The following is a 24,216-nucleotide window of genomic DNA, read 5'->3' on the forward strand; positions in this document are numbered from 1 at the left end:
GATAACTTAGTTTGGCTGAGCAGATCCTGGAAATATGTTGGTAACTCCAAACGTCCTCTTTCTCAGATTAACGGAGGCTAATGTGCTTCCACAGACCTGTGCCAGTTCTACAGACACTGAAACACACCTCCAACTACTTGACCTTGTATGGACAGGTGTCCTCTTGTGTCTTATTCATTTCACTTAGATGGATCAGTTTAAGTTGTAGAAGCAGATTATTCATAGCAGCAGGATAAGTCGTGGATCTGTATCAGTTGTCATGACAACGAATGTGATTATATATGTATGTACGGGGTTAGATTTGAAGTTATTAATAAATTAAAGAAGCAGCAAAAAGCAGGCTTGACTTCTTACTGTGGACACATTATTGTAGGTTGATAAGAATTTATGTCTGCAGGAAAAATAACTATAGAAATTTTTGTCGAACTTAAGATCTAGAGATAAATGAAGTTCCACATTTGGAAAATAACCATATCCACACTCGTGATATTTAACAATCTGTTATCACTAATAACACTCAGCTACTGTGTGTGTGTGTGTGCGTGCGTGCGTGCGTGCGTGCGTGCGTGTGTGTGTGTGTGTGTGTGTGTGTGTGTGTGTGTGTGAGCGTCAGAAGGCTGAACAATAACCTGTAGAATAATTAAAGTCATCATGCTAGAGTCAGCTGTTGTGACTGAATGCTGCTGCAGCGTGGAGGTGTAGTTCTCAGTCATCCTGGACGTGATCATCCTGAGAGTTTTAGCTGAAAACAGCTGGACGTTTCTGGACATGTTGGAGACATTCAGCCTCTCATCCCAGAGGCTGCTTCCAGACTTTGGTTGTGGTCAGAAACAAACACACTGGTTGTGCTGCAAGTCTGTTTCTTTTTTTCTCCAAAATGTCTAAATGAAGGTGATGTTGTTGTTCATAGAATTAGAATTCATGTTGAAGTTAAGACTATTTCATCAAGTAGGACCTGTCCCATCCCTCATTAAAGGAGTGGCTAAGTCCACACTCAGCTTTTGACAACACTGCTGTGCAGCTGCAGCTGCAGAAATCTCCACAGGGTGGGGTGCTGAGATGACCTACAGGGATGATGCTGCAAATACAAGCAGCTTCCCTGGATCCCAGGTTTCACAAACTTAAATTCTTATCTACAGACGAAAATGTGAGACTGAAGGCTAAAATCCAAGATCTTGCACACAAAGAGAAACGGAAGGTGGTGAGAAGTCACACCAGCAGCACACGTTGGAGGTTCAAGCAACCACAGGAGAGGACAAGTGTGCCCGTCTCTTTACTGGACGAGTTACTTGGTTCAGACTCCGACACATCCAGCATGAATGACAGTGGTGATGAATCAGATGAAAGTGGGTTTGTGAGAGGAGAAATACTCGGATATCTTCAGGAACACACCTCCCCCAAAAGCACAAATCCTCTGCAGTGTTGATTTTTAGTTTTATTTTAACTATTTTAAAAGGGCAAAACATATCTTTATTAAACTGCTCAAAACTGACCTTGAATGGGCATATTATTCAAAATCAGCTCATAAAAACTGCCTATCAATGTCAAAAGCCTGGTGGAGACAAAATTCTATCATTCTAAAAATGTAATCAGTGGGCCACAAAAGATCAGTCCACTCATACCAGCTCTGAGCGATCCTGGTTGATTTACATATAAATCACTATATGCTGTAGTGTCTGTAAAGGTCAAGAGGTCATCTGTAAGAAGAGTATAGAGCTCCGGGAGTTGACGTCACTTCTCCCGGCATGCTACAGTTCAAATCAAAATGGCGCCATATTGGCAGGTAGAAGCCGGCAGCTGGACTATTTGTTGTGGTCAGAAAACTCAAACGGGAAATATGGTAGATTCCTGTTGTGCCCCAGGATGCAGAACAGACGCGGACGACATAAGGAATGAGCCGTCTACAGGATTCCCCAAGATCCGGAGCGCCGCAAACGTTGGATCATTGCAATAAAACGCGCTAGTGACCGGGCTGAAATGAAACTGTGGGATCCCGAGAGTAAAGGTTTTCACTTATGCAGCGACCGCTTCATATCAGGTACTTAAACCAACGTTCCCTCAACTGTGTATGGTATTTATTTTAAATGCTTTTATTACGATTCTTAGTGGGCTTCCTAAACTTATTTTGGCATGGCTTTTTCTGTCTTATTACTCATAGCAACAAGTAAACATCACGTAAAATGTTGCCTCGTGAGTTCTGCGTGCTGCCGTTTACGTGTTTTATGATCACAGCAGTTAACCGGCTAAGCTGTATTTAGTTTTTAAGCAATGGTTGATCAATCGTCAGATCACACATAAAAAGCACTTTGGATTGCTGTTATCTGTCTTACCGAGACAGATATCCGACAGATCCTGAGACGCTCCTGCCTGACATATTTATTTATTCATGGAAAAAAATCAGACTAGTGATTTCTCTTGGCGTTCAGTTTATACATTCAAACAGCACAGCACTCCATTTAAACTACTTACATGTAAATCTATGTTATTTGTCCATCCATCCATCCATCCATCCATTTTCATCCGCTTATCCAGAGTCGGGTTGCGGGGGCAGTAGCCTAAGTCGAGAGGCTCAGACTTCCCTCTCCCCAGCCACTTGGGCCAGCTCCTCCGGGGGAATCCCAAGGGGTTCCCCGGCCAGGTCCGGTAAGAAGTCCGCTCCGACAGCTTCTGGCGTTTTTAAAAAGTATCCCAGGGGCACGGTAAGGGTCGGAGATGTTTAGTCTATTTAATTTCTGACTATATAAAACGATTTATTCGGTTTTAAAGTGTGACGTAAACTCCGACGAAGTAAAATCCAAGCCGATCCCGTTCATTTTGTTTACCTTTGTTGCCTGCCAACATGGCGTCTACTCTCCAAGAGTCACGTGACGTCCGGAGCTCTATGGAACTAAAGTGTGAATCTTTGGTTTAAACGCCTTTTTGTCTTTAGTCAATGTTCGTGTGCTGGTTTTCCAGGGACTGCAAAGGCATTGTTTGTGCAGTTTATTCCGAGCAAAACCAAAGTACATTTGATTACGTGAACTGTATCACAAAACCAACGATCACTGGTCCAGACTTTTAATACAACTGCCAAGTTAACAAAGTTTAATCTGTTATCAGGTGGAAAAGTCCAACTTAATGTCAAAGACTTGGCTCGCCCATAATGCTGGCATATCTGAGCCACAAACCGCTGTTTAAAATGTTGTGTAACTGCGTGCACGCTTTGTGCACGTCACAGAACTGCATAAAAACGAACCTCAGTTCTAGTTCGGGGGCTTTCAGCGATGGCTGTCTGTGTGCGTTGAAGTTGACAGAGTAATAAAGGCCCCAGCCCTGTTTTATAAGATTTCTGGCTCCAACTCTACCTTTTCTAAAACCATCTTATCCTCTACAACACACCTTGCTGCAAAGCTGCTGGTGAGCATTTTGATGTTTCTTGATTATAGGAAAAGTTATGTTTTGTCCAATACTGGCAGATTTGGCTTCTCACTATGTTTACATGTAATCCGAATGAATGCCCTATCAGATCAAAATTCTTCCTGTAAACACGTCAATGGGAATATTCTGATACGATATGGAACAGGTACAAAAGTTCCATCCATCCATTTTCAGCCGCTTATCCGGAGTCGGGTCGCGGGGGCAGCAGCTAAGGCAACACGTTCTCACACCCTAAACGTAGAAAAATGATGCTGTGTGACCAAGCGTCACAATATGACGGGCAGGGTGCCTCAGTGCGTCGGGAGAGGATGTGCTGTGCCAGAGCGTCGGTATCCGACGCCCGCTGTAAGATGGACATTTGACCGATTTGTGACCTTTACCCTCTTGCTATTTAACCTTCCCCTCACCCCCATCCTAACCTTAACCACTTTGTTTCGCGTTTCATCGTTCCCCTCAAACATGCTTAATTGTAAATGTGCACAGACAATTGGGTTAAGGTTAGGATGGGGTGAGGGGAAGGTTAAATCGCTAGAGGTTAGAGGTGAAATGTTGGTTAAATGAACGTCTCGCCGCGGGCGTCGGATACGGACACTGCGCGTGTCCCTGCGAGTCCTCTCCCGACGCGCTGGGGCACCCTGCCCGTCATATTGTGACGCTTGGTCACACCGCGTCATTTTTCGACGCTTAGGGTGTGAGAACGTGTTGGCTTAAGCCGAGAAGCCCAGACTTCCCTCTCCCCAGCTACTTGGACCAGCTCTTCCGGGGGAATCCCAAGGTGTTCCCTGGCCAGCAATATCGGCATTGGCCGAGGCTAGTCATTTTTGAACACATCGGTCCGATAAGTAAAACTGGGCTGAAATTACCAGCCAATATTTGTTCCAGCTTGTTTCTGTTTGTGTATCTGTTTCTGAGGGTTAGGGGCGCGATGATGTGTAATGGTTCAGTCCTGTGACAGTGATGGTAATCATCTCAGAAGCATAAATGTGTGTGGTGTGTTGCAAATTCCACTTTATAGAAAAAAGGAAAACATTCAAAATTTCAGCTTGCATCATTTCAGTCTATAGAAAATTTGCTGATGTCAGAAGCATAAATCAGTATCCGCAAATATCGGCTATCGGCCATAACAGTGGTATTAATATCGGATATCGGTATCTGACCAAATAATTCATGTCGGTGCATCCCTAATAAATATGTTAATTTATATTTGAGAACATTATCTCATGTCCAGTTGAAACTGGTATTGTTTCATGAGTATTGATTTTCTCAATAAAAGGAAGTTGAAACATTGACGTAATCTGCTTTTAGTTAAGACTAGATCGGTATCGGCAAGTTAGGTTTTTCTCAAGATTGGTGATCGGCCAAAAACTGCAATCGGTGCACCCCTAAAACAGATTTGGGATCAACCAAGATTTGAAACGGATAGGGGAAATTTGACGCATGTAAACGTAGCCACTGTCATCATGCAACTTGATGTTGTCATTTAAAGCACAATAACTGCCTCTATCTCTGTTTTTAACAATCTGATGACACATAGCTCGTGTAAGATGGCGACGACACGAGGGAGCGTGTAAATAAAAATGGTAGTTTTAGTATCAATCATGTGGCTCTACCTCACTTGTAATCACGCCTGTGAGAGCACATCTAGTCCTTGTGGATCTGAGAAAAGATGAAGTTAATGGAGATGTGAGTGAGAGAGATGCTGTGGAAGGACGAGGCGTAAACTCCACAAGGCAAATGGAAAACAGGAAGGAGATGAGGAGAGGAAGCAGAGAGGGTAATAGAGGCGGAGAAACAGAAATCATTGCATTACATCGCAGCACAAGCGTGAACACAGACAGACGAGTGGTGGGGCAAAGTGAAAGGCATCGTCTAACAAGCTAACTCCGTATTAGCTCTTTAAATGACCATTACATGAGCACTAGAGTGTGTGTTTCTGGTCAGTAGTCTTAGATTAACAGGGGTTCGTTGTCTTTTACCTGATTAAAAGGCACACGAGGCCGCTTCATTTTGAAATTAATACAAATGTTTAAATGTATATTTGGGCCCACTTCTGTCACATTTCACCAAATATATAATGATTAGTAGTTGATGTAGTTGAACTACTTGGTAAATGACAGTCAGCTGCGAGTGAAACTCACAAGAGCGGACCAAAGCTCTGGCCTAAACTCACACGGCACACCTCAGAGATGTGAGGTCATTTATCAGTCACCAACCTTTTAAATCCTCTCTGATCTACTGCTCTGGTCTCGACTCACTCCTCATTTTCTTACGTTTTTTCTAAAGAATTATGATCTGTAGTTGAAAGAGGACCCGAGAAATCCATCATCTATTCTTGTTCTTCACCGAGTTGCTACAAATGTTAAATGCAGACATAATTCTGGGTTTCATGTAGCAAGAAACGATCAGTTTGTTCTAGAGAATGTTTGAGACGCACACATAGTCTTGTTTACACCCACTGGCTCTTTATTAGGTGCACTTGCCGGCGTTCAGGCACCTAGAAGAGAAAATGCGTCGCTGAAGTTCACACAGCATCAGAAGAGAAAAGAAAGGTGATTGAAGTGGTACTTGGTACCTGATGGGCTGGAATTTTACCCACAACCATCTCTAATTTACAAGAAAGACATCATAAAAATAAAATAATCCAATGTGTGACAGTTGTGTTGATAAAAACTATATTGCTGCTGTCAGAGGACGATAGTCTGATAGCTCAAAAGCCCACTGGTTCCTCCTGAGGTCTACAGAACAGATGGACTCCAGCAGCAGAAGATCACACCAGGTGTCTCTCCCGTCACCAAGCCCCCACAATGCGGCTGAAAAATTGAAACCAACGCGGAAATGAAATAAATTGCAGTTCCACCCTCATCCACTAGGGGCTGGTGTCAGAAGCGAGCAAATCCTCATTGACTCCCATGTTAAAAATACCAATTTCACAGCAGAAATAAACATGTTTACAGCCTGGGACCAAAACATGTTTTTGGTTTAAATGATCTAGATTACACTCATGACAACTCTGGGGGGGGGGGTGAATTTTTTTCTCACTCTTCTGTTTAAGTGTATTAAAAGCCTAAAATTCTGTATAATTAATGAGCATCAGACCCACGTGACCACAGAGCTAGCTCTGGGGAAAGGCCTCAGTAGAGCTTCGGTTTGGCCTGGAAACTGTTCCGGGATTTTCAGTCTCTCAACTTAGACCATTAGTTGTAGCGTTTGTGCGTTCTTTTTGGATATTACTTGTGCAATTGTTGGACAAAATGACTTGCTGTGGCATTAATTGCACTAATTGAGTGTCCAAGGAGTCTCCACTTCATTTTTTTCGGTAAGTAAAATTATATTTATGTATTTTAGGTCACTGCCGAGCTGAGCTTAGATTTTAACATGTACTGTTTAACCATGAAATTTAAATGTAATAGGGTAAAACCCAGTGCATTTAACATAATGCTGCAGTTGGGTTGAAGTATAACATGTTGGTGGAGCTGGGTTCCGACTATCAGCTTGTGGAGCTCTCGGGAGACCGATGTTTTCCACCCGGTTGTACCCAGCGGTCAGCCCGGCGTATCTCTGACTCAGAAGCTCTGGTGTTGTGCACAGTTAACTCCGGTTGTAGCTAGGTTGCTACCTCCGTTAGCTTAGATCCCACCTCCGCGTTAGCTTTGGGTTAGCTTCAGGTTAGCTTGTAGCTAGTTCGACCGGGTGTCGTTAGTTGATCCCAGCCTTACAGCCCCACCCTCAGCTCTACCTCTCTTCCCTGTTTTGGAATTGTCTGGGCTTGACGGGACCTGTGAAGCGGTCAAAATGGCGGTGGTGGCCACCTCCCATTTTTCTTCAAAAACGTGTTATTGGAGTCTATGGAAACCCATTGTCCAATATTTATATGTCGATGCCTGTCACACAGGATCACCAGAACCGGCCCAGGAGGGACTGGCCTCTTCATCATCTCTACCTGGTTTCTAGAACAGAACGGTGAGTGGACTGTACTCCAGGGGCCTTGGATCAGAAGGTCGACATCATGAATCTGTGACATGTGTCAATGTTTTGATGAAACAGAAGCTACTACTGCGATTTACTTTCAGAAGATGAAGAGAGCTTTGGCTTTTCGGTGAGAAAGGATCCCTCCTGCTGCCTGATATAAATCCCTGAGAACATACATGGAAAAGCGGGGGAGGTGCCATCCTGTGATTTCACACACGTTACGTGAATGTAAGGTTGGCGTGATGTAACCCTCCAGGGGTCCAGAGGCGGCAGCTGAAGACCTGCTACCATCCTCAAAGCAGACATCAGGACTGTGGCGTTTCTGAAGCACGTTCACAAGAAAGGAGGAAAACAACAACCAGAGTAAACAGCTTCCCTGAGCTCGCGCTGGTTTCAACAGAAAAACGGATGAATGAATTAAGATCGTTGGGGTAAAGGTTCACGTGTAAAGGTGGGATGATGATGTTCGGGAACACCAACAGCGACACCGTAACTGGAGTTCTTTCTGGTGCTGGTGTAGCGGGCAGCTCGTCCTTCCTTACCTGCTCTCGTCCCGACCCTTCCTCCAAAATGGGCTCTTCTGCGGCCGCCGTCTCCTCCTCCGTCTGCATCCTCCCTCCGCTTGCCACTCCTTCCTCCACCTCACAGCCGGGCACGAAAGGCGGCTCCCACCCAGCAGGTACCGTCCGAAGGCAGGGACCTCCCCGGCGGAGCAGGGAGCACGGTCACCCCATCCGCCGCAAGTCGGTATCCAATTTCACGATGATGGCGACGCCTGCGGCAGAAGCAGCATCTACCGCTGCTGCTGGTGTTGGGAGCTGCAGCGGTGTCCTTCCCGCGTCTCCTCCTCCCGCCGGCCCGCTCACGGTTTGTGTCGTACCGGTGGTCGGTGCAGCACCGGCTCCATCCTCCTACTCGGCTCTCCGGTCAGGAACAAAACAAAAGGTGACACAGAGCATCCCCAAAGTCGCAGCCGTTAACGCTCCCGCCGCCTCTCGTGCTGCTGAATGATGAGAGCGTGCGCTGTGGCACGTGACCCACAGAACTGGACACGAGCCAAAGATTTCTGCCGCCTGACATTAGTTACTGGTGAGGTAAAGATGGTAGAAAACAACAAAATAACGCAGTTGGGTTTCCCGCTGACGTCATACACAATAAACCACACCCCTTTTATACTCTATGTAATCTAGATCAGTCACACAAAGACGCCCCCAAAGGGTGGCCACCTAGAAAATTGTTGCCCCCCCCCCCCCAAGGAAAAGCCGGTATTAATGAATCAAATTAATGTTCTCTCAAGCGATAAATTAATCTTATTTATTCAAGACAAATGTGAAACACAATAACAATTAATGAGTAAAGAAAAAATCTGAATAAAAATACATGTTTCTGCTTCTCACCATTAGAAAAAAGTTTTTATTTCCATATTTTTTGTGAATACAGCAACAGGTGACCCCATATGGCCACCCTTATCAAAATTTTCTGGAGGCGCCCATGCAGCTACAATATAAACATATATATATATATATATATATATATATATATATATATATATATATATATATATATATATATATATATATTGCTGATGTTACAACATTCCCTTCTCTGATGGACAATAAAGAAACTTTCTATTCTAGATCTGAATTTTACAGAAGTGGTAATACGCTAACTTGTATTTTGTAAGAATACTATTAAATAATCAATTTATCAGGGGACAAAATACATTTTAGCACTTTAATTCTGTATTTAATACTAAATTTAACTACATTTGAAAATATTTCTTAAAGAATTATTACACATCAAAACTGATCTTCATAAAGTCGATGCCACATAAATGATCTAACTTCCTTTCAAACATTTACGCATTTGTTTAAATCATTTATATATAAATATGTCTGACAACAAATATGAAAGGGAATGCATGCTGTTCTGTCTTTAAGACTTATTCTCTTAAAAGTTTAGATTTATTCTGAGTTGATAATTTACCTATTGCCAGAAGGCACAACTGGACAGATTTTACATGTTTGATAAAGTACTCAGGACATACACTTACAGTAGTGTGAAAAACTATTTGCCCCCTTCCTGATTTCTTATTCTTTTGCATGTTTGTCACACACAATGTTTCTGATCATCAAACACATTTAACCATTAGTAAAAGATAACACAAGTAAACACAAAATGCAGTTTTGAAATGGTGGTTTTTATTATTTAGGGAGAGAACTAAATCCAAACCTACATTGCCCTGTGTGAAAAAGTAATTGCCCCCTTGTTAAAAAATAACCCATGTAGAGAAGATGTTCTTACATTTAATTAGAAACCATAGAATGTGAAATATCATGAAATATGAAATATCACCTCAATGGATCTTTGAGTAAATTTAACCAGAAGATCGGATCTTTTTATTGCAGGAATTGAGCAACACTTCGTATCAACTCCAAGAAAAAGAGAGTCAGGTTTAAAAAGTTAAAAGATTTATTTCTAAACAAGTTAAACATAACTAACTCTAAATACTATGTGATGATGAACTAGATGGAGTAAGACTGAGGATGGTGTATGTATGAATATGTTCAGAACCAGCAAATCCGGAGAAACGATTTGTTCTGATGGGAGTGAAATGGCGTTTCGCTCTAAGCTTTGGTTGAATATTATAACACACATTGAGACGCCATCTGTCGGTCTATGTACCCCAACGGAAGTCCCCGTTTAGATCAGGAGGTGTCGAGGTCCAGCTTGGATCTTGTCTGGAACCGAAGCCTGTAGCAAAGCCGCAGTTGCCGACTAGTCCCGTCTTGAGATACTCCCAGGTCACGACAGTTTATTGGCATCAGCAAGACCTGGAAGGGTCGTGATGGTTCAGCTTTTATTCTGAAGGAGCCGTTGCAGCAGGTGGAACATGCAACAGATTTAATCTAGCTTGTCGTTAGGTTCTTTCGGCTTTAAGAGGCCACTCCGACAACTCCACTAGAACGCTTTGAACTCCAGTTAAGATGACGTGGGGCATAGTTTTATAATTTGGATATTTTGATTTACTGTCGAATCAGACTTTGACAACAAAAGGGGATTTACCAAGCACCAACAAAACCATGCCTCGTGTCAGATCTGGAAGGTTCTGATTGGATCAGAAAAAGGAAATGTGTCATGTGATTTTAACATTACATGTGATCAGTCTAGTGTCTAGTTTAAAGTTATATTACTTATTATAACACTATCATCAAGTAATTAATATTCTCATTTCACAGATTGATTGAACATTGAGCTTTACATGATTATTTGGACTAACAGACGTTATTTAATTTCAGGACGCTCTCCCCTCTCTGACGATGCAGTCCCATGCGCGGTCCAATGTGTAAACTGTAAAGAGTGGGCAGCAGAGGGCGACAACGTCCTCTGCTGCCCGCGGATAAACTGAGAAGGAAGTGACGCCACCATCAGCGTCAGTCTGAGGAAGTCTGCAGCCGCCGACGAAATGTAGCGACAAAACAGGTAAACAAAACTGTTTCTGTGTTTTAAAAAGAACGACAGCATGGAGTTTTCAGGCTCTTTACTCAAAGGCAACAAAGCTGTGTGAGACACTCCATCTCACTCCTATTGCCTCCCCTCGTGCCCGTATCCCACCTCAGCACCTCACAGGAAGTGCTCCTGCACATGTGCATGAGTCCTCTTCTGAATACTACAGGACTGAGTTCTTTAAAGCTTTGGATGCTGCAGACATGCAGTTTAGTGAGAGATATGAGCAGGAAGGAATGCAAATGTTGAGGCATCTGGAACAAGTTCTCTTGACTGGACAGATGCACACGGTCATCCATCAGTACCAAGAAATAAGCCCAGACATCCTCAAAGTTCAGCTTGCACTGTTTAGAACAAAGTACAGCGTCCAGACTAGTACAGATGTTGTTGCTGTTCTTCAGGGAATGTTTCCAGAGGTTCGTGGTCTCTTTGACCAGATTGAAACAGTTGCCCGACTTCTAGTTGTGCCTGTTTCCTCAGCAGAGCCAGAAAGGAGTTTCAGCAGCCTCAGGAGGCTGAAAACACGGCTACGCAGCACCATGACCCAAATTCGCCTAAACAGTGTTGGTGTGTGCCATGTCCACAAAGACAAGCTGGACAGGCTAAACAGAAAAAAGATTGCTGAACAGTTTGTCTCCTGCAAGGAAAGCAGAAAGAGCACATTTGGTTCTTTTAAATGAAATGAGGTGATGTTTCTTGTGTAAATGTAACAAACCATTTGATGGCATTGTTAAAATAAAAACAAATAACATGCCCACACTTTAATGGCTACATTCCTGTAACCGCAAGGTCTTTTTCATTACTTTTGGTCTCATTATAAAGGGAATTCTTGCTGGATTTGTTCAGATGTGTGAATATTAGAAAATGTGTTGCTGATGAAGTGTAAATGGACAAGGAACATTGTAAAAAAGTTGATTATTTTTCTTTTGATTATTTTGCCTGAAATGTTTGAAGTCCTCTTTGGAAAAATGCATCAGTAGTTTTAAATTTGACTGAATTCATAATTTTACATCTTGACATGAGCTGTACAAAGTCTGAGTTTGATAAAGTTAAGAACAACCATTTTCAGAGGTTTGTAATATATGCACACTTAAGGCGAGGTCTCAAATGCCACAGTGTGCCACTTGTAAAAGGAATAGTTTTTGTTGTCCAACTTTAAAATCAGCTTTGTTAACATTCGGTGACAAATAAAGTTTGTCGAAACCGCCCCGCCTCTACCCGAGTACACCTGTGCGCTGGTGGACTGGGCTGGAACTACACTTTATTCAGGAGAGTTTCTCCGGACCCCGCCGTTAGATTATTGAAGCCGTTCACGTTAGTTAGGAAACCTCTGAGCCTATAGAATCGCTTGCTTTTGATTTTTTTAGGCTAGTTTTTTGGGATTTGGCTAAAACAGCCACGAATCAGCTTTGTGTGATGTTGTGAAGACGGATTACACAAAAGGATTGGACTGTTTTTACTATAACATGGATTATGACCATGAATCAACAATGGTAAGACTGAATTTACACTTTTCACGTCATGAAATGAGCTGTGGTTCGTTAGCTGCTGGCTCTGTGAATTTTGCACGTAGAGTGCATAAATATTGTTGGAAAGAGAATAGCCTGGGCTTTCATTTAAACGGTGGATTCTGTGGGTAGGAAATTGGATTTTCGCTACTGTTTTTCTCTAAATGCGTATTTAGTGTCTTTTTACGTCCTGATTTAACAGCTTATTGTTGAATTGGATATTGTTGATGGAGAAAACTCGGGTTCTGTTGTTTGGAAGATTAGTTCTTCACGTTCTGCATGTGTGCAGTTTATACATCGTGAATATTAAGTATGTTTTTGGAAGGACTTTGTTACTGTGAAGTGGATCCGTTACTGGATTAAAGTTGAGTTTCAATTTACAACTGATGACATCCACAGACAACATCCCCCGCACTTTTGAAAAGCTTGCAACGCGCCTGCTCCTGGACGCCTCCCTGGGGAGGTGTTTCGGGCATGTCCTGCCGGCAGGAGGCCCCCGGGTCGACCCAGGACACGTTGAAGAGGTTACATCTCCAATCTGGTCCGGGAACGCCTTGGGGTCCTGCCGGAGGAGCTGGTGGAGGTGGCCGGGGAGAGGACGGTCTGGAGCTCCCTAGTTGGGATGCTGCCCCCGCGACTCGGACCCGGATAAGCGGAGGAAGACGACGACGACACATTCTCCTTAAATAACACGACACGCACCTTCTTTTAAAGGGTATGGAAGTATAACAAATATAGTGAAAAACACTCATGACAACTACAGTGTTAACATTTAAACTTTATTGAATTTAACCTTCATGCTGTGAAATGTGAACCAAGATGAGTCTGTAGCGGTGGTGCTGTAGTGTCCTGAAATGAACCAAAAACCCAGCTTGAGTCATTTCTGAACCTCTAACCTATCAAAGTCCAGTCTCTTCTGTAGCTGGACACTGACCTGTTTTTGCTGGAAGATTGGTCAGGAGCACGGTGGCTCGTCTGACCGATTTCCGGACCAACTGTGAGCCTGGATGGTCTTGGAGCCACTCTTTCTGTGTGCACTCATGCACTCCTCGTCATGTAGTTCCTCAGGGAGGATGAGTAGATTATGTAAGGAAGAGCATCACCATGTTTGCTCAGACTTAGATCTAAGGAAGGCTTGGAGGAACGTTATTTTCCCTCCTTCAAATTCATCAAGTCAGACCTGGATTCCTTCATGTTTTAGCGACACATTGGAACTACGTTAGCTCTTTCGTTATGTGGTTACGTGTTGAGAGGATATTAGCAGTGACGGGCAGGTAGAGACTGTCTGTTTCAGTGTGGATGACGATATCGTGGGAGAAGTAGGTCTTTGGTTCTGCTACATCCAGCTGAACGTCATGCATGGCAAACAGCTGGATGTGTAGTTCAGCATGCAAGCCTGCAGCCACCTGCATAAGCAACAGCATGTTTTGATGACCTAAATATTAAATGTAACACATGTCAAAAACATGAAACCACAGGAGACTCACAGGCCCAGGACTGTAGAGGACTCTGAGGCCTGTTGCAGGAGGAGGCGGTTTAACGAGGAACCTGAAAGCAAAACATCAGAATAAAACAAATGACTTCAGGGTGAAGTCGGTGGTGGCCAACCGACTGCTTCCTTCAGTTCAGACACGGATTCTTTCTTCTATTAAAGGATCATTGTAAATAACGGCTGAATCAATGATCAAATACATTTTTGACAATGTTGTCTCTTCTGAGCAGGGGCCGTTTTTTACTGAGCCACTTTGGACAAACGAAGGTCACTAATGCTTGGTTTATGCTTGACGCATTCACTTCCCGCTTGGTGATGCGGCTCGCGGATGGAACGCGCTTCACAACTTGCAGCGTTTATGGTTCATGTGGCTTGTCTCTGCGGTGAGCCAATATTCTCCCAAACTGTAGGGGGCAGCATGGAGCTCTACAGCATGCATCCACCACTACACCATAGTAGAAGTAGAAATTACTGTTTACAACATGGCATTCCAGCATTTTTAACAGCGTCCTCGTCTTTTCCGACAGTGCGAGCTATTTCTCTCCAAGAATTATTAACAACATGTTGATCACGGTGATCTCTGAGAGCTGAATCATACAAATGTCTGTATTTACGAACCTCTGCCATACTAGTTCTTGCCAGTCCGCCATGTTTTTCCGCGTCCGACCGTCTGCGTGGTTAGAAAATTTCCTAGGTGTGCGGTGCGGAAAGTTTGGGCCGTGCGGAGGCGCGGTGGAGGGGCGTGGTTGTTAAAATGACGCAACTTTGCAGCGCCGAACTGTGCGAACCTCGCGGACGCGTCAAGCATAAACCAAGCTTCTGGGTGGTGATTCATCTGACTCGGTCATTAAAAAGGCCAAGGCTTCTAAACTACGATGAAACACACATACTTGTTCCATGGGAGTGCCACAAGGATCTATTATGAGGCTACTGCTTTTCAGATAGAACATTAATGGCTACTATGTGTGTGTGTGTGTGTGTGTGTGTGTGTGTGTGTGTGTGTGTGTGTGTGTGTGTGTGTGTGTGTGTGTGTGAGACTATGAATTAACTTAAGTCGAGTGTGAAAACGTTGACGTTTTTGGTTCTCAAACCGATTATTTCAATCAGTTCATCCAACTTAAGCTACGTTCACACTGCAGGGCAAAAGTGCATTAAATCTGCTTTTTTCCCCACATGCAACCCATATCTGTTTTTTTATGACAATCTAAACGGCACAGATCCGACTTTTTTAAATACGAGCTGTGTCACTGGAATATGTGGTACTGATTCTGACACATATCTGATGTTTTTGAAAGCGACTGCGGTCTAAACGGTCATGTCGCCTTAAATCCGTCTCTGAGTCAGAGGAGGTGGGCGTCGTGTGTGGATGTTCCTGAGGAGAAGCGCTGACAGAAGGGTTCAGGAGTCTGTCTGACATCCTGTTTTAGGTTTAGGAATTACAAATACAAGAAATAAGATGAACAGGCGCGGGAGGTGCTGCCGGAGCGAAGCGTTTCACCGGTCTCCGTGAGAGGGGGATTCTCTGTGAATGAATTAATACAGAAATCTTTTCGGTGAATAAAAGTTTACAGTTTATAAAACAGTTTCCAGCCCAAAACGGAAGAATTAACAGGTGTGAAAGTTTTCACTAACAGCTTATTCACAGTATCAGGATTACATAACAACTCCGCCGCTCTGCGCATGCGGGTCGCTTTGGAGCCGCGGAGCGTTCACACTGGAGAGAGTCTGATGTCACATTTCAGTCAGGGTGTGAACGGCCACACAAAATAATCGGATTTACTCAAAAAATCAGAATTGAGGGGTCTTGGCACACCTCTGTTTTGCTTGGCTTCCTGGGGCTGGAGGCTAGGAGGGAGATCCGGCCGTCTGGTTGGGGTCTGGGGTGGTGGGTTGCTGTGCTGAACGTTGGGCGGGGGAGCCTGCTCATCAGCACCCCAGCAGAAAGGGTCAAACTCTGGTTTCCGGTGATGGTTGTACCCCATGTGCAGCAGTACCGGGACCAGAGTGAATGGGGTGTGTATGGGGAGCATGAGTGGGTGTCCGGCATGCATTTTTGTAAGTCTTGGGTTGTATGTGTATGTGTGAGCACGAGGGAGGGAGTGTGTGACTGTGTTTGTGTATGACTGTATATGTCAGGTGGGGCCTTTGACTCCTCCCCTCTCCTGGGACTTCTTTTGATGATATAGATCTTCGTCCCCCCTCCCCCTGCCACACCTGGTGTGGGGTGTGGTGTCTTGGTCTGCCTGAGTGTTCGTGGCTCCCGGGTCAGGGGGTTTAAGATTTTTGGCGTCTGCCTGATTAGTCCCGGTGGCTGCCTGGTGGGGTCTGGGTCCCTGGGCTCTGCTGGGTCCCCAGCGGGGGTGGTCGCCCCTGGGTCCCGGGCTCGGCCGGCTAGGGGGTGGGAGGCTGCGGACGGGCCTGAGGGCTTGCCGCTGATGTCTCCCGGGACTCTACCGGCTGCTGTTTGTGGCCCCCCGGGGCGATCCTCTGTGCCTCTCGAGGGGGGCGGGGGCCTTTCTGGTTGCAGTCTCCTTGGGGTTCCTGTGTTCTGGGGCAGCGCCTGAATTTCTGGGACTTGGAGCTCCCCCTGTCTCCTACGCATCTTTGGGAGCAGATCTGTGGTCCCTCACACTCTATTGGACGCTCCTATAGATAAACCTTACATAAACAAGCGCGTGTACACACACAGGTGCTCACATGGTGCTCTCATAAGTATGGGCTTGGGCACGTTAAACACAGGTCTTAAGGCTGTCGTTGGCACTAAATGCACTGTGATTTATTATCGTGTGATTGTTCAGTTAAACAATGCTGATTGTATATTTCTTCAAGTTGACGCAGTGATAGCTTGATCTTGTTGTATTGTTGTTGTGTCCCTTTTTTTTTGTCCTTTTGCTGTTTTTTTGTCTTTTTCTGCAGGTCTAGAAGCAGACCCCTTCCCCCCTCTCCTCCCACCTTTTGTCTTTTCCTTTCTCTTTCACCTCTGACTCCGTGTCTGGTCGGAATTACAAAGCATTCAAAAACAATAACAATAAAGTTTTAAGTATCAAGCGTGACATTAAAAGCAGACGCTTTGATGCTCCACCTGAGTAAATCTGTGAGGCTTGTCACCAGCATTCAGACATCAATTCTGCTTGCTTCACAGCCAGACAGGACACGGAAATAAATAAATAAATAAAATAATCGGAATTGAGCACCAAGGCCTGCAGTGTGAACGTAGCCTTTTAGTGTCTTTGTTATGAGCTAAAAGGGGCGGGTCTTTTAGCCTGGTCATATTGGAAAGCCTCCGGGTTTCTGAGAGAAAACCTGCCTCTTAACGGATTTACGTCGCAGAGATGTTACCACGGTAACGGACTCAAGAGTTTCTCTTGTTACTTTTTGCTGGTCGGATGGAAAGGCAGCTCCCCTCCTTTATGACTCAGTCACAACAACAACAACATGCAGTGAAATCCTCAATAATATAAAAGCGTTTCTGAACCGTAGCACTTTTACCTGGAACGGTCAACGCCAACATTCTTCATGATTACGGTCCGAGAAGAGGACGTGCCGTCCCTCAGAGTCCCAAAGTCAACACTCGAGGGACGGAGCAGGAAGCTCCTCACGACCGAGCTAGGACTAGTGAGGGACACTGGTCCACACGTCCTCCTCACAGACTCCTGCGTCGCCTCAAACTGGACCAGAGGAGACAAAGTCACAGATGTCCTGTGTGTGGTGGGCGGACCATGCAAACATGGTTCCACACTGACACCTTCTAACTGAGCACATGAAGGTTCACCTGTTTATCGGATAAATATGTTTTGTAACACGTGTTTATGTTTACATGTGGGTTTGGCTCGCTGTGGGTCTCTGGGCCGAGGCTGCCGGGCGGCGGTTGGACTTTAGTCTGCCTGGGCCTTTCGGTCACGTCCGGCTGGACTGATTCAGACTTTCTTTGAGAGCTCCTGCGACTGCTTTCACCTGAACAGACAAAAACACTTCATCGCTGCGGAACATCCTGTTTCTAACATGTATGTGATTTACTCACCGAGACACACCAATGAGCTCATGTACCCGACAGCCTGATTTACTACAGGAGACACGACACCCACCTGTGTGAGCAGCAGCTTCCTGCAGCATACTATTCTGTGTAATTATATCACTATTATAATTATTCCCACCTTTTCAGTTCAAATAATTCTTTTGAAATACAGAAAAAACACGAATGCTAAATTAGTGTTACTTTCTATATTTCTGAGGCTCTGCTAGTCTCAGATAGCTGAAGGAAATTATAAATGCACACAAACAAAAGCTCGGGTCTCAGGAGACTTTAGGAGGTCAAATCGGAGCACCTGAGGATCTGTATGAACCTTAAGAGGCGACTGAAACATTCAGGGCAGAAACGTTGGTATGTTACAGTACTACGACCCTGTAGATGACTCCTATCTGTTCTGTACTGCGATGGTAATTTTTTTATTACTACTGTTGTTGGTGCCGGATGATTCATCATATCATGTTAGCAGGGGCGTAGCACCAAATTCTGGGCCCTAGGTACAAGTCTTCCAGGTGGGCCCCCATGCTCAATTACTCAATATCTCTCTTACACATTTTTTGTCATGCTATAAGACAAGATAATAAATATGATCCTAGTTTAACCTCTATATTGAGCAAATACAAATGCCAGCATAATAAAAGTGAAATGCCCAGACTTCACATATAATTATTTTTATTTGCCAACAATGTGTTCAAACAAAAATCCTGGAATTTATTTTCCAGTAAATGCCCACTGACGGGTCTTCATGTTAGCAAAATCACTTATGAGATCTTTAAAGTCCAGTCCTTTGGCTAATTGGCTTTCAATAGAAAGAAGAGCTAGGCTGTTCAGTCTATCCTGGGACATTGTTGATCTCAAATAATTTTTCACCAGTTTCAGTTTGCTAAAAGCCCGTTCACCCCCAGCAACAGTCACAGGTAGTGTGCAAAATATCCTCAGTCCAATACAAACTTCTCCAAAAATGCTCTGTAATTGCATCCTGTATGGCATTAAGCAGCTCAAGAGGAGACCGAATGTGTGGGAATGTGGCACCATATATTGTTCTCAGGTGTAGCATCTCATTCTCAAATTCAGCTGTGAGATCCTTGTAATATTTTCTCATCAGTGCCTGGCATGATATCTTCATCTGCTCTTCAGTCATGTCTGTCATGGTTCATGATGTTAAGCTTTGCTAATACTGATATATACTGATATATTAAATACATATGACATGAAATAAACCAGGTTCTCTCTGTGAATGTAATGTACTCTAAATTTTATAATCGCTGCATTATCAGCCAAATTATAAGTTTGCCCGTTTTCAAGATCAAATATAAAGAAATTTAAAATAGGCTTAAAATATCTAACCAAGTCAATAACAATCCTCTAACACCAGTGTCATCATGCTATACGAAAAACAGTGGCAGCTTCTCATTCCTGAGATTACCACGAATCCATCGATACCAAGTTTGTCCTGGTCCATGACTGGGAAGGAGCTGAAATATCCACACAGAGTGAACCTGTTTTTACTGCAAGGTCCGCGAATTAATTGGCGGCGGCCGCCCGCGATAATAATTCTGGTTAATATATATATATTAATTAGTGTTTTCACTGACAACACTAATTAATTTATATTTGATCTTGATGGTGAAACTAAAGACGTTTAACACTGAACACCTAACATGATTGCAGCTTCTGAGAGCTAGCTAATATCAGCTAAAACTGTGTTCTGCTGCTGCTGCTCACCGTCCTTCTACTTGCTTCTGTTCAATTAACCTTTTCTCCTTCTCCTTCTTTTCTTTTCTTTTCTGGAAGCCAGATTTCCCTTTCTTGGGAAAAGACATGACTGACTCTCCTGCCTCCAGCTCTGGCTGTCGGCATCTGCGATGTCTCATTAGGTGTACATGCGGCGTGCAGCCCCTGGCTGCGGGTGTGGACTAAACCACTTTGCACATTTTTAAGGGGTGATAGATGCCTCAGAGATTATTCAGTTATTATTTTTAAGGCGAAATTCTGTTTCTTAACCTCTTTATCCAGGTAAAGGGAAGTTTATTAAGACATTAAGTAAGTTGGGGGGAAAAAACAACAACAATAAAACATTTTTATTCAAAGCTGTCTCAGGGCCCCTCCCTGCAGTGGGCCCTGGGTAAACGGTACCCTTCCCCCCCCCCCCCCCCAGTCCGACGCCCCTGCATGTTAGAGCGAGTAAGGTGAGGAACTAACCGGTACGCTGTGATCGGCGGTTGGTGGCTCCGTTTTCAGGCATCTTGGTTTCTGCTGCATGGCTGAAATAAAACGCAGACGTCATAAACCCAACTCTACGATATCCTTCCCGTTAAACACGTGTTTTGTGATCACCTTTGTGAGTGAGGAGGAGTTAAGGGAGGAGCTGTGGAGGCAAACACAACCTTATTACAACACGTTTACCCCAGAAACTCACCCAGAGGCTGTCTAATGGAACTATCGGCTTCATTTTAAGAACTTCGTAAACACACATCTTCATTTCACCTGAAAGCTGTTGTCTGACATAGAACTCCACGTCTTAAATATGTAAACAAATAAATAAATGAGTGGCTTTAACTGACCCCTCATTTCCACGGGAGCCGTCAGCAGCACGTCTTGCTCGCGTAAGCTGCTGCTTGGCCCTTCCCACGAGACGCGTAGCAGCAGGGGAGCAGCTGTCACCGACAGAGCATGAAGTCACACGAGTGACTTCATCAGTAAACACAACAACAAGCAGGAGAAAACTACAACATGGTTTGTGTTTTATGTTCTGTCCGTTTTATAATCGCCAATACGGACCTGAAAAACAAAGGAGACCGCTAGCTAGGTGATAACTTCTCACGGGACCGCACAGTTAGTAACTTTTTTTAAAGTAAAGCAACCGGAAGGCAGTACGTTCTTTATTCTGAAAATCTCTGGAGCTTCGCTCCGTTTCCGCATCCGATTTCCTGTCTTTCCTTCCCCAAAAATGTCGAACTTGACCCATTTCAGAGGCGTAGCGCGTAGAAAATAGAACCGGCGCATAAGGGCCGCGACATGCTGCTCCTGAGACGCGGCCGACTCGCGCTGCTGACGGCTCCGGTGGAAAAGGTTCTGTTGACCACAGCAGTTCCTATCAGCAGCTATGACGTGCTGCTGCAGTAACGTGCTGCCGACGGCTCCCATGGAAAGAAGGGGTAAGTCTACAGAACAGCAGCAGCAGCAGCAGCAGCAGGAGCAGCAGCAGCAGGAGGAGCAGCAGCAGGAGCAGGAGGAGCAGCAGCAGGAGCAGCAGCAGGAGCAGGAGCAGGAGCAGCAGCAGGAGCAGGAGGAGCAGCAGCAGGAGCAGGAGGAGCAGCAGCAGGAGGAGCAGGAGCAGCAGCAACAGCAGCAGCAGGAGCAGCAGCAGCAGCAGCAGCAGCAGGAGCAGCAGCAGCAGCAGGAGCAGCAGCAGCAGCAGCAGGAGGAGCATCAGCAGCAGCACCAGCAGCAGGAGCAGGAGGAGCAGCAGCAGGAGCAGGAGGAGAAGCAGCAGCAGCAGGAGCAGCAGCAGGAGGAGCATCAGCAGCAGGAGCAGCAGCAGCAGCAGCAACAGCAGCAGCAGGAGCAGCAGCAACAGCAGCAGGAGCAGCAGCAACAGCAGCAGGAGCAGCAGCAGCAGGAGCAGCAGCAACAGCAGCAGGAGCAGCAGCAGCAGGAGGAGCATCAGCAGCAGGAGCAGCAGCAGCAGCAGCAACAGCAGCAGCAGGAGCAGCAGCAACAGCAGCAGGAGCAGCAGCAACAGCAGCAGGAGCAGCAGCAGCAGGAGCAGCAGCAGCAGCAACAGCAGCAGCAGCAACAGCAGCAGGAGCAGCAGCAGCAGGAGCAGCAGCAGCAGCAGGAGCAGGAGCAGCAGCAGCAGCAGGAGCAGGATAAGGTGTGTCCACGTCTAGAACTCACTGCTGTCCTCTGAGACGTTTCTCCCATCAGTCTCACTACTGTCCACCTCCAGAGGAAGTTTCAGGGATGAGCTCCTCGTCTCGGGTTTCTGACCACGTAGCAGACTCTGAATAAATGAGAGCACTGAGACTTTTTCTGCACCACATCCAGAAACAGAGCGTCTATGAGATCCGGCATTACTCTGTGTAACGGAAGGTTTTCTGGATGGAAGTAAGGAACGACGATCCTCTCCCTCAACGCCTCTCTGTAGGTCTTCTCCTCACTGAGCTCCCGTCTAAAACACACCGTCAAGCAGGAAATATCCTACCAGTATCCAGCTTTTATGAGCATGATCCTTCAGCTCATGGTTGAAGGTTAAATAGACACTTTCAAACCTTTTACCTGTGCTGAGCGTGTCTCTCAGTCCATCTGGAAACTCGCTCTTCAGTGACCCTGAAAGCAAGAGGAGGATAAAGTTTGGTTTATGCTTGGCACATTTACTTTCCGCTTGGTGATGCGGCTCGCGGATGGAACGCGCTTCACAACTCGCAGCGTTTATGGTTCATGCGGCTCGTCTCTGCGGTGAGCCAATATTCTCCCAAACTGTAGGGGGCAGCATGGAGCTCTACGGCATGCATCCAACACTACACCATAGTAGAAGTAAAAATTACTGTTGTTTACAACATGGCATTCCAGCATTTTTAACAGCGTCCTCGTCTTTTCCGACAGTGCGAGCTATTTCTCTCCAAGAATTATTAACAACATGTTGATCACGGTGATCTCTGAGAGCTGAATCATACAAATGTCTGTATTTACCAACCTCTGCCATACTAGTTATTGCCAGTCCGCCATGTCTTTCCACGTCCGACCGTTCGCGTGGTTAGAAAATTTCCTAGGTGCGCGGTGCGGAAAGTTTGGGCCGTGCGGAGGCGCGGTGGAGGGGCGTGGTTGTTAAAATGACGCAATTTCGCCGCGCAGACCTCGCAGACGCGTCAAGCATAAACCAAGCTTAAAAGCATCCGGAGAGGATTTAAGCTTTGAGTCTTCTGTTTTACCAACACATACTGTTGTGATCCATCCAGACTGTCGGCATCCATGTCATCAGCTTCTGAAACGTCCGACCGTTCCAGCGATGCTTCCACTACTTGGATATAGAGGTCGGCTAAATCTGCTGCAAATAAAGGAACCAAACAGAAGGTGTTTTCTGAAACACATCAGTGAAAACTCCGACGGTCTGATTCTTTCCTGCTCTAATCAGTGGCGTGTTCAGATCTTTTAAAATGGGGTGGCCCAGGTGAGGCACAGCTTTGTGCATGGGTGGCACCAATGGTTATGCTTTTTTTGTTTTACCCCCAAGCCTTTTGTGGACAGTGAAAAGCCAATTTAAAAGTAAATTAGCGTGGTGGCACCTGGGGTGGCCAATCAGATTCCAAGGGTGGCATGTGCTACCCCAGGCCACTCCCTGGACACGCCCCTGGCTCTAATCACCTGAAACCCTGGTAGCAGACGTGCGCCGTGCCTCATCTTCCTCTGCAAAACACTACAAAGAGCCTTTCTAAGGATTTCAGCCATTTTGTGTCAGATAAATATTTTACAGGCTGATGATTTAAGACAAAAACCGCCTTTTTACAGTATTTTTGTTGAACTGTGTGCGTGTGTGTGTGTGTGCGTGTGTGTGTGCGTGTGTGTGTGTGTGTGTGTGTTTACTAGGTTAAAACTGAGAAGATCACTGATGTGGACACCCTCCTCCTCCTCCTCAGAGTGATGCTCTTTGACTTTCATCTCCTCTGATAGCAGTTCTCTCGCCATCAAACGCTCCATGTATTCCTGCAGAGGCACGTTGACACTTCTCATCTCAGAGTCACGATTCAGGAAACTAAAGCTGAACTGAGGGATGCAACGATACCACTTTTTTCCAAACCGATACCATACCGATACTTGGTTCTGAGTACTCGCCGATACCGATTACCGATACTTCTACCACACAAAAAAAGGCAATGATTTGGAATACAGATTTTATTTTCTTCTCTGCTTTCAACAGGAAAAGATTTTAAGATAAAAAGTAAAATATATGAATAGAAATCATCACAAAACTAAAATATTAGGTGAACAGAAATGACAAGTTACAGTGAAGCCGTTTTCAAGCAACTGCATTGGTATCGGTTAACTTTTACCGATGCTTGTGCCGATACCGATACCAGTATTGTATTGGTGCATCCCTAGCTGAATTATTGTTGTTTGAATACTCAAAGGAGTGGGTGACTTGTTTAATCAATACATTTGCAGTGGTCCCTATAAGAATGAAAGCCTAGTAAGTCATTCCAACATCACAGCTGAGCTTCGGACGGCAGGTTTTGGAGTCTTATTTCCTGATATTTGGACATCTTGTCTCTGATTGGATAACAGCAACGCGACTC

At 45.0% G+C, this 24,216-nt stretch overlaps 2 protein-coding genes across 7 annotated transcripts in view; both read right to left on the reverse strand.

Annotated features, from left to right (window-relative positions):
• LOC107380947 (transmembrane protein 151B) overlaps positions 1-8,555 on the reverse strand; it is a 38,404-nt gene extending 29,849 nt beyond the window's left edge. The window contains exon 1 of one of the 2 annotated variants that reach the window (XM_015952371.3): positions 7,929-8,555. In XM_015952371.3, coding sequence (XP_015807857.3) covers positions 7,929-7,997 — 69 coding nt within the window. In that variant the 5' untranslated portion in view covers positions 7,998-8,555. The remainder of the gene's footprint in view (positions 1-7,928) is intronic. The other variant, XM_015952372.3, reaches the window with a different exon arrangement.
• Positions 8,556-13,159: 4,604 nt separating this feature from the next.
• Positions 13,160-24,216, reverse strand: part of LOC107380945 (sperm-associated antigen 17) — a 41,586-nt gene continuing 30,529 nt past the window's right edge. For 2 of the 5 annotated variants that reach the window (XM_070544269.1, XM_070544270.1), the window contains exons 36-49: positions 23,507-23,626; positions 23,288-23,339; positions 22,865-22,970; positions 22,202-22,252; positions 22,001-22,094; positions 21,821-21,926; positions 20,258-20,288; positions 20,123-20,184; positions 17,711-17,847; positions 17,383-17,561; positions 13,889-13,949; positions 13,660-13,807; positions 13,336-13,478; positions 13,160-13,250 (exon numbers count right to left, since the gene is read on the reverse strand). In XM_070544269.1, the coding sequence (XP_070400370.1) occupies positions 13,357-13,478; positions 13,660-13,807; positions 13,889-13,949; positions 17,383-17,561; positions 17,711-17,847; positions 20,123-20,184; positions 20,258-20,288; positions 21,821-21,926; positions 22,001-22,094; positions 22,202-22,252; positions 22,865-22,970; positions 23,288-23,339; positions 23,507-23,626 (1,269 nt within the window). In that variant the 3' untranslated portion in view covers positions 13,160-13,250; positions 13,336-13,356. The other 3 variants (XM_070544273.1, XM_070544272.1, XM_070544271.1) reach the window with 2 other exon arrangements.

This window comes from Nothobranchius furzeri, chromosome 14 (genome assembly GCF_043380555.1).
Source record: "Nothobranchius furzeri strain GRZ-AD chromosome 14, NfurGRZ-RIMD1, whole genome shotgun sequence".
NCBI lineage: Eukaryota > Metazoa > Chordata > Actinopteri > Cyprinodontiformes > Nothobranchiidae > Nothobranchius > Nothobranchius furzeri.